Genomic DNA, 15,403 nt, shown 5'->3' with positions numbered 1-15,403 from the left:
TGTTTTGGCATCTGTAAGTATTATGTCTGATTTTGTAAGAGCTATTGGAAACATTTTGTGGAGGGAATGGGGGGGACATGTCTTTAGGAAGGAGTTTGTGGGAAGGTTGTTCAGGTTGTTCTCTGGAACTGCTTATGTGATATCGAGTGTGGGCGCTATGCAACTGAGAGGGCGAGACGGACAACAGATGCATTAACTTACTGTATATCCCCACAAACATCGACACACACACTATACATACATGTACATTTTATTGTTTATTTTCAAGTCTTATCTTATTTGCCCCATGTCTCCAAATATCTGATGAGCCTTTTCTGCTCCGTTCTTGCCCTGTTTTCCCCTGGCGGCCTATGTGTGGACAGGGCTCAGCTCCATGGAAGTTGCAAGGCTCGATAAAAAATATAGTATAAAAGCACTTTAAGACTTTAGGTCTCATGTTTCAGCATCTATGGACTTTGGTAAAGACAATTGGGCCCTTTACATTAAGGTAACATTACCTACCATGTAACTACATAAAGATAACTGAAAAATATTACGTTCATAGGAATTGCAATGTAATCTAATGTAAGTGTTAGCGGAATAGGTCTATACAAAAGTTTAAGAAGGCACAGTATAGGGAAGGGTGTAAGGGGTAAGTGGATGTTGTACAGAGGCAGTTAAAGGTTTTTACCATATCAAGATAAATGTTAACATCTTCTGACCCCTGGAAACCTCACCCAAACCAAGTCTCACCTGTATACAAATGTGTACCTCTTGAACTATAAGTAATGAACTATAAGTAATGAACTCTATAGCAGTTCTTATGTATATTCATATCTACAATGTTGTAACTATAGGTATTGCTTTGATTACATAGTAGATAATTTTAATGTTAACCTCATTAGATATTTGTGTTGCCAGCATTTGTGATGTAAAAGGGGCTTTGCTAATAAAATTAGCAAAGCATGGTTTGGAAGCACGAGTGTGAAATGAAACACTTTGGATTGGACATTTATAATGCACAATTATTATTATAAAAAAAAAAAGGTAATACCCACTATTACTGTCAATCCTCTCTTCCTCGGTCATAATTTTCTCTCCCTTTGCTGCTGTCTCTTTCACTCTCTCCTTTTCTTTCTCTCTCTCTCTCATTTTCTCTCTCCTGCTCTCTGTCACACCTCTGTTTCTCTCCCTTTGCTCTATGTTGGTTATCTTGGCCATGTATTCACCAGAGGTGATGGACCTGCTCACTATTTGACATCTTTATTGAGGAATGCAGGCAGGCAGGCGTAAGACGCACGTTAGACGCAGGTAAATTAGCTACTTCAGACCAACCCATTTTAGATTTGCGTCGGGCGCAAGAGTCATGTATCCCCCCGGTATAATCGCAACAGCACCCGAGTTCCGCCCACAAAGTGACATGCGTTTCGAGTTTGATACTTGCGTTTCAGATTGTTTGTTTAAATAAGGCCCGTAGACTAGAAGGCCCATTGTTTTCTTCCCTCGACCCATTACCTCTGCCAAAGCAGTCAGTCTGCCATTCTCACCCATGCATGGGTTGAATTAGCTAGGATTAGTTCAGTCAAGACACTCACATGATTGATTTCACCATTTATTCATATACATGAAAATAGGTTTGACTTTGGATGTACATGGGGAAGTGCTCCCTGCCTTCGCTGTAGCATGCATGACAATGAAGCAGTGAGCAACGAGTGAAATCCCCCAACAGGGAGCACTGACAGACACACATGGGGGAGAAGGGGATGGTGGAGGGCGGCAGCAACGCAGAACACTAAGGTAATCAAGGGCATGTGTACGTGCATGTGTGCGACTTATAGTGCCGCCTATCGGAGCTAAATCTATGGGCGGACACGGTGATGGGTGATATGCCCGAGTATCATGCCTGAATTCGCGGATTTCAGTCAAGATACTCACATGATTGATTTCACCATTTATTCATGAAAATAGGTTTGACTTTGGCGTATTGGATTAACATGGGGCGCTCCCTGCCTTCGCTGCAGCATGCATGACAATGAAGCAGGGAGCGCTCCGCCAGTCTATACTATGTGTAGAGCGTCGCTCCTCCTGAGCCACAGGAGGACTACATGACCTCCCACTATTTACTAGTGGTGAAAAACAAGGTGTTTTCTGGATGCCCGGGTCATGCTAGCATTAACGATGACTAAGGCTATGTGTGCATATCCATCATGTTGCATACCATCTGATGTGTGGTCAATGGAGCCGTTCCACGCACGTCCAGACCCAGTGACAAGACATGCGCTCACAACCAAGCCCCATACACCAACCATCTCCCCAGTACCCTTCTCATCCGACGGTGGGCAGATAGCTACCTCCTAGAGCAGCGTTGACCCTCTAGCGGCCGATCGTCATTGAGCCCAGGATGTTCACAAAGGCAGCACAAAGTACGTCCATAAATATTTGGACATTGACATAATTTTCATCATTTTGGCTCTGTATACCACCACAATGGATTTGAAATGAAACAATCAAGATGTGCTTTAAGTGCAGACTTTCAGCTTTAATTTCAGGGTATTTACATCCAAATCAGGTGAACGGTGTAGGAATTACAACACATTTTATATGTGGCCCCCCCCTTTTTAAGGGACCAAAAATAATTGGACAAACTAACATAATCATAAATCTAATTGTTACTTTTAATACTTGGTTGCAAATCCTTTGCAGTCAATGACAGCCTTAAGTCTGGAACCCATAGACATCACCAGACGCTGGGTTTCGTCCCTGGTGATGCGCTGCCAGGCCTCTACTGCAACTGTCTTCAGTTCCTGCTTGTTCTTGGGGCATTTTCCCTTCAGGTTTGTCTTTAGCAAGTGAAATGCATGCTCAATTGGATTTAGGTCAGGTGATCGACTTGGCCATTGCAGAACATTGCACTTCTTTGCCTTAAAAAACTCTTTGGTTGCTTTCGCAGTATGCTTCGGGTCATTGTCCATCTGCACTGTGAAGCGCCGTCCTATGAGTTCTGAAGCATTTGGCTGAATCTGAGCAGATAATATTGCCAGAAACACTTCAGAATTCATCCTACTGCTTTTGTCAGCAGTCACATCATCGATAAATACAAGGGAACCAGTTCCATTGGCAGCCATACATGCCCACGCCATAACACTACCTCCACCATGCTTCACTGATGAGGTGGTATGCTTTGGATCATGAGCAGTTCCTTCCCTTCTCCATACTCTTCTCTTCCCATCATTCTGGTACAAGTTGATCTTGGTCTCATCTGTCCATAGGATGTTGTTCCAGAACTGTACAGGCTCTTTTAGATGTTTTTTGGCAAACTCTAATTTGGTATTCCTGTTTTTGAGACTCACCAATGGTTTACATCTTGTGGTGAACCCTCTGTATTTACTCAGGTGAAGTTTTCTCTTAATTTTTGACTTTGACACAGATACGCCTACCTCCTGGAGAGTGTTCTTGATCTGGCCAACTGTTGTGAAGGGGTTTTTCTTCACCAGGGAAAGAATTCTTCTGTCATCCACCACAGTTGTTTTCCGTGGTCTTCTGGGTCTTTTGGTGTTGCTGAGCTCACCAGTGCGTTCTTTCTTTTTAAGAATGTACCAAACAGTTGATTTGGCCACACCTAATGTTTTTGCTATCTCTCTGATAGGTTTGTTTTGATTTTTCTGCCTAATGATGGCTTGCTTCACTGATGGTGACAGCTCTTTGGACTTCATATTGAGAGTTGACAGCAACAGATTCCAAACACAAATACCATACTTGAAATGAACTCTAGACCTTTTATCTGCTCCTTGTCAATGAAATAACAAACTCCTATGAGGGAATAACATACACCTGGCCATGGAACAGCTGAGCAGCCAATTGTCCAATTACTTTTGGTCCCTTAAAAAGGGGGGGGCCACATATAAAATGTGTTGTAATTCCTACACCGTTCACCTGATTTGGATGTAAATACCCTGAAATTAAAGCTGAAAGTCTGCACTTAAAGCACATCTTGATTGTTTCATTTCAAATCCATTGTGGTGGTATACAGAGCCAAAATGATGAAAATTGTGTCAATGTCCAAATATTTATGGACCTAACTGTATGTTATCTAGTGGGAAGGAAAGCAAAAGTGTCAGCAGCATGCTGTTCTCTGGACTCTATACGGGTATCTCCTGAGATACCTCCATGAAATATTACTAGTGCATGCAGCAACGGAGAACTCACTAAGACATTCTAGCATTATGATGATCTGGTAGTCTTCTCATCCATACAGGGCAGATTTATGAATACATCTAGAGACCTGCCCTCTAGCGCCTGTCGGCAACCCAAAGGATGTACGCGAAGGCGCCTGTGTGTGCGCAGCCATGGGATGATACATCCATGTATCATCCCATGTAGCCACTCTGGATCTGCCATAAACAATTGCTAGCGTTCGCCTTAGCCAACGCCTTCACCACTACTGTAACGGAGCTAGCTGCCGTAGCTGGAAAATCAAACTTTTCCAGAACCCTGTGGGGAGGAGGGCCACAACAACACGCACCAGGGTAAGCTACAACAACGACAAACCCTGGTTTACAGCTAAACTCAGAAGGTTGAGGTCAGAGAAAGAGGCTGCGTTTAGGAGTGGGGACAAAGAAAGTTTCAAGGAGTCGAAGAACAGGTTTAGCAAGGCGGTGAGGGAGGCTAAACGACTGTACTCAGAGAGACTAAAACACCAATTCTCTGCAAACGACTCTGCTTCTGTCTGGAGAGGGCTTAGGCAGATTACCAACTACAAGCCCAGAGCCCCCCACTCCACTAACGACTCCCGCCTGGCCAACGACCTGAATGAGTTCTACTGCAGATTTGAAAGACAATTGGACAGTCCTGAACTACCCCTTCCCACCCAGGAGGCCTCCCACCTCCCCCCTCTACAGTGACGACTCTCTCCATTCAGGAGGGTGAAGTTAACAGACTTTTCAAGAGGCAGAATCCCCGCAAAGCAGCTGGGCCGGACTCTGTCTCTCCAGCCACCCTCAAGCACTGCGCTGACCAGCTGTCTCCGGTGTTTACCTACATCTTTAACACCTCCCTTGAGACATGCCATGTGCCAGCCTGTCTCAAGTCCTCCACCATCATCCCTGTGCCCAAAAAGCCAAGGCCAACAGGACATAATGACTACAGACCCGTCGCCCTGACCTCTGTGGTAATGAAGTCTTTCGAGCGCCTGGTGCTGGCACACCTTAAATCCATCACTGACCCTCTACTGGACCCCCTGCAGTTTGCCTACAGAGCCAACAGGTCTGTGGACAATGCAGTTAACATGGCCCTCCACTTCACCCTACAGCACCTGGACTCCCCAGCATCCTATGCCAGGATCCTGTTTGTGGACTTCAGCTCTGCCTTCAATACCATCATCCCCGCCCTGCTTCAGGACAAGCTCTCCCAGCTGAACGTGCCTGATTCCACCTGCAGGTGGATCACAGACTTCCTGTCTGACAGGAAGCAGTGCGTTAAGCTGGGAACACAAGTCTCTGACTCCCGGTCCATCAGCACCGGATCACCTCAGGGCTGCGTCCTTTCTCCTCTGCTCTTCTCCCTGTACACCAACAGTTGCACCTCCAGTCACCCGTCCGTCAAACTCCTGAAGTTTGCGGACGACACCACCCTTATTGGGCTCATCTCTGGTGGAGACGAGTCTGATTATAGGTGGGAAGCGGCCAACCTGGTGACCTGGTGCGGCCAACCTGGTGACCTGGTGCAGCCAGAACAACTTAGAGCTCAATGCTCTTAAGACAGTGGAGATGGTTGTGGACTTCAGGAGGAACACAGCCCCACTCACCCCCATCACCCTGTGTGACTCCCCAGTCAACACTGTGGAGTCCTTCCGCTTCCTGGGCACTATCCTCTCCCAGGACCTCAAGTGGGAACTGAACATCAGCTCCCTCATCAAGAAAGCACAACAGAGGATGTACTTCCTTCGGCAGCTGAAGAAGTTCAACCTGCCAAAGACAATGATGGTGCACTTCTACTCAGCCATCATTGAGTCCATCCTCACCTCCTCCATCACCGTCTGGTACGCTGCTGCCACTGCCAAGGACAAGAGCAGACTGCAGCGTATCATCCGCACTGCTGAGAAGGTGATTGGCTGCAATCTGCCTACCCTCGAGGACCTGCACACCTCGAGGACCCTGAGGCGAGCGAGGAAGATTGTGGCCGACTCCTCCCACCCTGGACACTCCCTGTTTCAGTCACTCCCCTCCGGCAGAAGGCTGCGGTCCATCAGGACCAATACCTCACGCCACAAAAACAGTTTCTTCCCTTCCGCTGTTGGCCTCTTCAACAAGGCCAAGGGACCACACTGACTCTAATGACTTCTTGCTTAAAACACACTGATTTTTGCACTGCATTACAAAATGGTATCTTGTACATTTGTATTTTTTGTAATATTTGTATTTTTGTATTTTTATATTGTAATTTACGGCAACTTATATTTTATTTTATTGTATATTTAATTCTATTCTAATCCCACTTAGTACTGCTAGTTTATGTACCCTTAGTATAGATAGTCCACATATTAACATTTTAGGTATATGTTTATTGTATGCACCTTCCTGCCAAAGCAAATTCCTTGTCTGTGCAAACTTTCATGGCGAATAAATCCCATTCTGATTCTGATTCTGACATCAAGGCCACCAACAAAACTCAGCAAAACTTGTTCTTGCTCCGGCTTTAGCTTATGGATATTCGGCAGCGTTGCCACAACGGACCGAATGGCTTCGCTCGCATCTTTCTCCGCCGCCATTACGGAACTACAACACAAACTAGCACACAACATCAACGTTATCGTTCTCAGCCACTCCCTCTGTTCGCTGATTGGACCGGTAGAAAGTTAACTTGAGACTTCTGAATTATGTACCTCATGCCCAGACGAAGTACAGAAGCAAAATCAAAATTGAGCGGAAGTACGTAGAAGGGCAGAGCCAGGCTAGTATGAAGCCACCCAGCCACAGGATTCTTATGGACTACATTGGTCCCCGTAGGTCTCAGACCCGCTCAGCTTGAGCACTTGCTCAGCTTGAGCACTATGCCTGGAGTAGAGATAGTCACTGAGCGTTATATAATGCAAGCCTCTATATTGTGTATCAGCTGCGAAACATTGTCTCCGTTCTCAGGCACTCATTAGTTTCTGCGCTTCCACAATGTCCAGTGTGGACGTGGACAACTTTGCAGAAGCAAAGGTGGCCACCCTGATCCGGAAGGGATATGCCGTATGCAGGTCCGGGGACAGGCCACAGCGCTCGCACAGGATTTGGAGGCGCTGCGTGAGCCACAATCTGGTCATGGCCTTGCAGCTGCATCACTGGCAAACAAGGGCTTTTAACCCTTGTGTTATCTTCGGGTCATTCTGACCCATCAGTCATTGTGACCCACCGTCGTATTGCGACAGATTTACAGCATACAAAGACAAAGTGAAGCATTTTCTTTTAACCGTTGGGCTGTCTCAGACCCCCCACATTGCAAAGGTTAAAAGAAAATTATTTTAATTTGTTTTTGTATTGGGTAAAATTGGGTAAACACAACGATGGTTCGTTATGAACCTTTGGGTCATGTGACCCGAAGGCAGCACGAGGGTTAAGGTGTTGCCTGGGGGCGGCATAGCAGGTACCGGCACATAGAGGAGATTTGACAGAAGGTACAGTTAGTTTGGCCGATCACAATGGGGGCAACTTTACATGTTACATCAGTTTTGCTGTGCTTCAGTACAACGGTGAAAATCCCACTTCCCATTATTAAATCGGATATGGTGAGATCGCAAGACGGATCGAAAGTAGCGCATCTAGGAGTGGTCACAAGTTTGTGCAGTACAGGGAGAGTGATGGGCTGCTGCTTCCGTAGACCGCTAATGAGAAGACGGATAGACGGGGATCCACACACAGAACGCGGAACTGGACACCTGCCACCAATGCGTTGGACGACGGTTGCAGCTTGCAGTACTTATGTCTTAGAAAAGGTGCACCATAAATGTGCACAGCATGGACATGTTTACAGGCAGAGGGTTCACAGAGAACGCACCACAGTATGAAGAATATTGAAGCCAGGCAGAGTTGTAGGATTTTTATGTGGGAGAGCACACAACCAACCTCATGTAGTGACAGGCGGAAAATACATGATACTGCAGCACCGTGATGGAACCACCCGACCCTAATCTAGCACGGCCTAATGAAACATCGAGCATGTCAGGCCATCTAGCGATGCGTGACAGCGCAGCGCATGGAACTCCTGCGATTTGAAACAAGACAGGGAATCAGTGCATTGGTCGGCTAGCCCCGGAACGTAGCTGAGCGCAATATGAAATTGCCTAGGACGCACGTCCAGGAGAGGCGTCTGACGAGTCGGTTGATAAAAGGCACCGAATACTCCCCTTATTGATTGTGTGGACCGCTTTCTCGTTATCATAGAACATGGTGATCTGTTTCCTACACCATAAATGCCCCCACAACGACAAGAAAACACAATCGGATACAATTCGTGGAGCGCACTGGAATAGCGCTCTGGTGGTAGGGACAGGATCCCCGCAGGCCACGCAGCACAGAACTCTCAACCGTGGTAACCCCCAAATCCAACCGAGGGGGCCGCATCCGTGCACGCCCCTGAGAAATAATAGGCATTGCGAAAGTTAGATGGCCTAGCAGAGAAAGCACTTGCGTTTGCTCATGGACACGGCACTACAGGCCCCCATTACGGAGGGAACGCACTTGAGCTTCTCCGCGGTCAACGACGCCTGCATTATTGTGCAGTCCAGCTGGATGCCTAGGAACTCAAGCGAGGTCAGCGGGCCTACAGTTCTCGTCAGATAACGGGACACCTAGCTTGTTGACTGTGTAATGCAACATGGAAATGCAACACAAAAGAACACGAAAAATCCACCAATAAACATCGCTCAACAGGTGCAGAACGAAAGGCAAGGCAGCTCGTTCAACAAAATCTAACACAGCGCTTCCGACAGCATGTCGAAGATGCGCGGGCTGCTGCGGCAGCCGAATGTCAACCGAACAGAAAAGTACAGTTTACCACGCACAAAGTCTCCAAACGTTCACAGGGGTTGACGCCAGTTACTCACTTGCCCTTCGGGGTCGGGTGGGCCCGATGAGGGCACACAGCTCATGTAGATGAGCGTCCCCGCAGTAACTGCAAGCATGCAGTATTTTCAATTAGCATAGCGGCATACATTCTTTGAAATTAATACACTGCATTGGGCTAACAGCAGACTCATCAAATCGAGGTCCCTCACCGACCAGTCCAGCCGCAAATTCCATTTCTGGAGGTACAGGGCGGCCAACGCAGAATGGCAACATAGACAGGCTTAGCCTACATGGCAAGCGGCGTCATGTGTTCTGTGATGAGGTTGACCATGCAAAGTGAAGTGATGAGGTTCCTTGAAAAAAACGTATAAAACTTATAGGTATAAAACTTTGTAAACTCAGAGAATCTCTGACTTTTTTCTCACAAATGTAATAGTTTTTTTCTCCCAAATTTTTGACTTTATAAACTCTGAGAATCTCCAACTTTTTTTCTGACGCTGAGGCGAGCGCGAAAGATTGTGGCCAACTCCTCCCACCCTGGACACACTCTCGGCCTCATGTACGTACATTTGCAAACGTAGCGTTATTAGCGCCATGGCCAACCCGCAGATTGTGCACGCTGTGATACTTCAGTTTACGTGGTATTTACGAAACCTGCAGGTCATCGGGTAATCAGCGGCTTTCTCCGCCCACTATACCGTACATTGCGAGCATTTAAACGTGCAATTGAATGGGCCTCCTTCTCTCTTTCTATCATGGATCAGCCACCAAAGTTAAAACAGCGATGACTGTTTGAAATGATCCTGATGCCAAAATTTGTAATATAGCGAGGAGTTTAACAACTGCTGGAATGGAATGTGAACGCTGAGTCGGAAATTCGATAATCTTTGATTCCTTCTAGTAACTGTAATATTGCATGGCTGCTTAATCTGTAACGCGTAATGATTTCGTGTTCACTCAACTCAAAAAGTGTGATCCTTGTGGCAAAAATCCTTTGGCCTATGTCTTCGTCTTGCTCGGGTTACGGCTGCCATTTCACCAGATCCTGGTTTACGCCTGCTTTTAACAGGTGGAGAATTTTCACCGCAAAATAGAGGTGCGCTTTCACAGGCGTGAACGTTATCAGCGTCATGGCCAACCCGCAGAAAGCACACGCTGATACTTCAGTTTACGTCGTATTTACCAAACCTGCAGTTCATCGGGTAATCAGCGGCTTTCTCCGCCCACTATACCGTAAATTGCGAGCATTTAAACGCGCAATTGAATGGGCCTCCTTCTCTCTTTCTATCATGGATCAGCCACCAAAGTCAAAACAGTGAAAACAAAGATTTAGTGATAACGAAATTGATGAGCTTGTTCATGAAGTAACAGCGGATTTAAATATTATACAAGGCCGGAATTCCACACCGACACAAAAATATATAAGTAAATTCCTTGTCTGTGCAAACTTTCATGGCGATTAAAACCCTTTCTGATTCTGACAAATGAACATTTGTGTTCCAGAACATAAAAAATATATAAAGTCTATTTTTTTTCAGTTTTGTTCCTAGCAAAATATCAATTGTTTCCGGTTTTCTTTTCATTCTTTTAATTGTTAAAGGCAGTGGTTAGAATTAATGTGAGGGTGAGAATTGCATTAAGAGTTGAGTTAGGAATAGTTTTAGGATCAGAGTTTGGGTTCAGGTTAAGTTTTAAGGTTAAGTTTAAGATATGTAGAGACACTGGGAGAAACAAGATGTGTTTAAGAGAGTTGTGTTTGAGTCCTAGCCTAGCACCAAAAGGAGAGAGTGAGAGGCCAATTAGAGGAAAACTTAGCCTATGGAGAATGGTGGTATGATGATGCAATGATGTAAGATAACAGACAAGTTGTGGGGGTTCGTTGTAGGGTGATCTGAAAATGTGCCGGAGCACAGCTGGCTAGCTGGCTAGAACATCTGTACTCTGCCCTAAGGTCTTACTATAGGCTCTGTAGAGAAAAAGAGACAGAGAGAAATATTTACAGGGAGTGAGAGACCGAGAGACGGAGAAAGAAAGTGAGAGAGTTACCAAGAGAGAAAAAGAGGAGAGGTCAGGTCCAGCAGGCTTGCTAAACACTAATATCTAGTACATGAATGTGCAGTATCTCTTGTCTTCAGTAAACCGTTGTCTTCCAACATGGCACCTTTTGTAGCATGGGGCATATGGGGAGGTGTACAGAACAGTTTCATGTCAATGATTGATAAGCAGGCAAACATAGGCAGGCATTCTCTGTGTATGACTGATCACGGCAAAAAGGAAAAAGGCAAAGGCATAGAGAAAACATACGGTACTCTATGCACCACAGAGTGGACCCCCCTCCCCGTAAGTTTACATGACAGTAAAATCTTCAGTCACTCCCCAGTGCAGCGTTAACAAGACCCGTTCTCCATGGGGAATTAACAAGCCTATCACCAAATTCTAAGGGGAGGAGGGTGGGGGGGTGGGGGAGAGAGAGATAGAGGATGTCTATTCCAGGCAAATATAGGTATGGTTAGGGGTTATGTACAGTATGTATTAGTGTGTAAGCCACCCAGACAGGCATTGTAGACCATGTGTTAACCACACCCACCATTGTATGCTTTTACCACAGAGCACTAGTAAGATCACAGGCTAAATGCCTGTCAATGCCTGCCAATTGCTCATAACACACACACAAGTTGCAAGAACCCAGACATTCTTTCTTCAGATTACACTGGTCCTGAGGAAGTAGTTTAATAAAAAGGGCTGAAAAGTGTTCTAGAATGTCTGGGTTCTTGCAACTTGTGTGTGTGTTATGAGCAATTGAGACAGAAAGACAGACAGATGGAGGGATGGACAGACAGAGGGGTCCCCCTGAAATCACACAGACCTGGTGACATCTGAGGCAGACTGAGCAACAGAAAGAGAAAGCAGGAAGTAGACAGAAAAAGAAAGAGATGGAGAGCAAGGGAAAGAGGGGAGAAATGTCTGACCAGGGACCACTCCTACTTTCTTTGCAGACTTGTGATTAGACTCTTCTAATCACAAGGGGAAACTCTCACTTTGATGCTCTTTCATTTGTCTGCGGTTTTGATGGATAGAGACAATTACTGCATAAGTTTAATAAACTGGTGCCAGCTATTATTTACATTTAGTCATTTTAGCAGACGCTCTTATCCAGAGCGATTATAAACTGGGTTATACCTCAGTCAGTTGTTGCTACATGATTGGTTGAGGATTGTAGAGATGGATAATAGATAGATAGATTTCTTTGAAAGGATAAAAATGACAGACATGCAGGCAGGCAGACAGACATGCTGACAGACATGCTGACAGACAGGCAGGCTGACGGAGACAAACAGGTTGACAGACAGACAGGTGTTGGGAGCCCTGTGCCCGATCCCGCTTATGACCCCAACAAACCGGGCTTGCCTGCGTCACCTTACGGAACAAGCACAGACTAAACAAAACACACATGCTGTCCACCCAAAAATGAAACAGTTAACTCACACACATACACACACACACACACACACACGTGTATGTCTATCCCTCTCTCTCCACAGTAGCAGCCAAGTCCTGTTTGATCCCTGTTAAAGTCAGTGGAGGGTGTTATACGTTTCCAGTTGACTTCCCTGCCCTCAGAAGGCTCTGCCAATGATTTAGCGAGCTCCCAACAACACAACAGGGTCCTATAAACACTCAGGCACACACATAAACGCATTTCACACATTTGTAGACAATTGTGTAGGAAAGCAGTGTACTGTATGTACTGTACAGATTTGAACTGAACCAGGCCAATGCACCCTGTTAAAAAACCTTGTCTACCCCTTGTTTTGTAGGTGTTGTGGACATTTTAGGTTTACCTATTGAATTTAGACAAAGATGGAACCAGGAGACAAAGGAGTGTTTCATTCACAATCTGTGAATGAATCTGTCTTTATTACACTTGCAATTGGAGAGACTGGCTAGCTCCTACAATAAATCTCTGAAGGACAGTTCAGTGACTTGCTGTTATAGGGAAGTTTATGCGTTCACAACAGAAGTCGCGTGCAGTTAGAACACATCGTACAAGAGGTAAAACGTGTATGTATGTGTGTGTTTTTTTACCTTACATGTGTGTGTTTTTTACCTTGCTGCCGAAAATGTCTCTGTGTCTGGACTCACTCTCTCTTCCCTTTCTCTCTACCTATTCCTCCCTCCTTTTCTCACTCTCAATATAAATGTATACTTCAATGTTGCTTTAAGGCATGCCAAAGATATTTAAATTTCTAAAACGGCAAATGAATAGAAAATAATACTAATTAAACTAGACAGCCTTATTTCAGTTGAAAGGTAAATAGGGAAAAAACTGAAATACTTATGAATGTTAGGGTATTAGTTTTTGTCTCTTATTGTGAGTTAAAAATGGTCATTGTATGGTAGTTTTTTTTTTGAGGGATGATAAATCAGTTATTTAGAATTGTACGTTTCCCTTATGTGATCATTGATTGGACATTGAAACCTCTATCTCTGTCTCTCATCCCACTTTCTCCTTCTCTCTCTCTTCCTCTTCCCCCCCCCCCCCCCCTCTCTCTCTCTCTCTCTCTCTCTCTCTCTCTCTCTCTCTCTCTCTCTCTCTCAGATGTGGATGAGTGTCTGGACAACAATGGGGGATGCCAACAGGTTTGTGTCAACACCATGGGAAGCTACGAGTGCCTCTGCAAGGATGGCTTCTTTCTCAGTGACAACCAACACACCTGCATCCACCGCTCAGATGGTCAGTCCCAACTAGGGATGCGTATTGATAAGATTTTAACGATTCCGACTCCTTATCAATTCCTGCTTATCGATTTGATTCCTTATCGATTCTCTTATCGATTCCCCCTTCTCACAGCCAACTAGGTCTGTGCGTCCTGCACCCCCCCCCCCACACACACACTTGTTCTAAACGAATTTCTCAAACTGGCTTTGACTGGCTCTGAAATGAGCTAATACCTACCACCTCTAGGCCTCTTCAGGCCTCTGTTTTCAAAACAAAATCTAGTCGGAGATAGAAACTTTCAGTTTCCTTGTGTTCAAGCTTCTATTACTCAACACCAGTAGGACTTACAGGGGTCCTAACATAAGGGGAAATAACTTCAGTGTCACCTTTCAAAAGAGACCATTTACATGCATGTACTCCAAATGGTTCAACAACAGCTTTCAATGTACTTTGGGTATGTTGTTTAGGCGTTTTCAGGCACATTTAACAGGACTATTAAAAGGTTAAACAATTAAAATGCTAAGTTTAATAATGGATTAAAAATCGATATGCTCAGTTTAATAATGCGACACGCGAACGTTTGCTGATAACACACGCCGCCCCGATAACGTGAAATGATCAATAAGATCAATACTAATGGGAGACGAATGCCGGAGCTAAAATGTATGCTTCAAACGACGGGACAGAAGATAACTAGATCGACTACACACAATAAAGGCAAATTGCTTCACACAGTAACAAGTGGTTGTGATCACTTTTGAGCAGTTTAGCTCTACCTTAGATAGTTAGAGATGAAGCGCGAACATTAGCTGCGCTGCTGCATGCATCGAATACATGACGTTCCAGTAACTTCATTCCATGCTGTGTGTTCAAATGCTTCTTCATATTTGTAGTATTTCCTCCCTTCGACGAAATAGACTTTTTACACACGTTACAAGTGGCGTTGTTGTAATTTTGTCGTGTGAAATGCAACCAAACTTTAGAACGCTTCTTCCTAGTTGCCATGTTTGCTGCAGTCTGTCTGAATAAACTATAAAAGTTTGCGCATGCGCAACGGCACAGAGAATCGTTAAGAGAATCGCTAAGGAATTTTGCTAACGATTCCAAGGAATCGATTCACTGGGAACCGGTTCTAAACAAGAACTGATTCTCGACACCCATCCCTAGTCCCAACTCACACACACACATAGGGTCGAGGAGAGCTACGGTCCAGTAGGGCTGTAAGTTTATATGAAAGATAGATTGTGTGTGAGTGTGAGGAGTCTGTCTGTGTTTCCCTGGACTTCTCTCTAATAAGTCACAGATGACAAGGCACCCTCACTCTTGTGACACAGCCCATGACATCACCGCTGGGCTGAGGTCAGAGGTGGTGGGTGGGATCAAGGCCGGTTGTGCCTCCCATTTTGTGCCGCAGGGAGGTCAGACACCGGACAAACAGGCGGTCAAGCGTGGGCGTGCCGCAGTGTCTAAGAGCGCTCGACAGCGTCTAACCGCAAGCCCCCATCCTTAACCTTGACAACGTTCCAGCCGCCTTGGGTCATTCCGTCTGTCAAAGATAATTGATGGGATCGACCCGGAGTGGCAAGGGGGGAGGCTGTCGTAACGCTGTCAGAATGCCACTGAGGAGGTGACCGGAGAGGGAGGGGGGTGCGGGGAG

General features: G+C 45.5%; 1 protein-coding gene across 2 annotated transcripts in view; it reads left to right on the top strand.

Moving 5' to 3' along the window:
• Positions 1 to 15,403, top strand: part of scube1 (signal peptide, CUB domain, EGF-like 1) — a 198,383-nt gene that overhangs the window by 69,802 nt on the left and 113,178 nt on the right. For both annotated transcript variants that reach the window (XM_062482845.1, XM_062482844.1), the window contains exon 4: positions 13,627 to 13,761. In XM_062482845.1, coding sequence (XP_062338829.1) covers positions 13,627 to 13,761 — 135 coding nt within the window. The remainder of the gene's footprint in view (positions 1 to 13,626; positions 13,762 to 15,403) is intronic.

Source organism: Osmerus eperlanus, chromosome 17 (genome assembly GCF_963692335.1).
Source record: "Osmerus eperlanus chromosome 17, fOsmEpe2.1, whole genome shotgun sequence".
NCBI lineage: Eukaryota > Metazoa > Chordata > Actinopteri > Osmeriformes > Osmeridae > Osmerus > Osmerus eperlanus.
The sequence above is the reverse complement of the archived record's forward strand: the minus strand, read 5'-3'. Positions and strand labels throughout refer to the sequence as shown.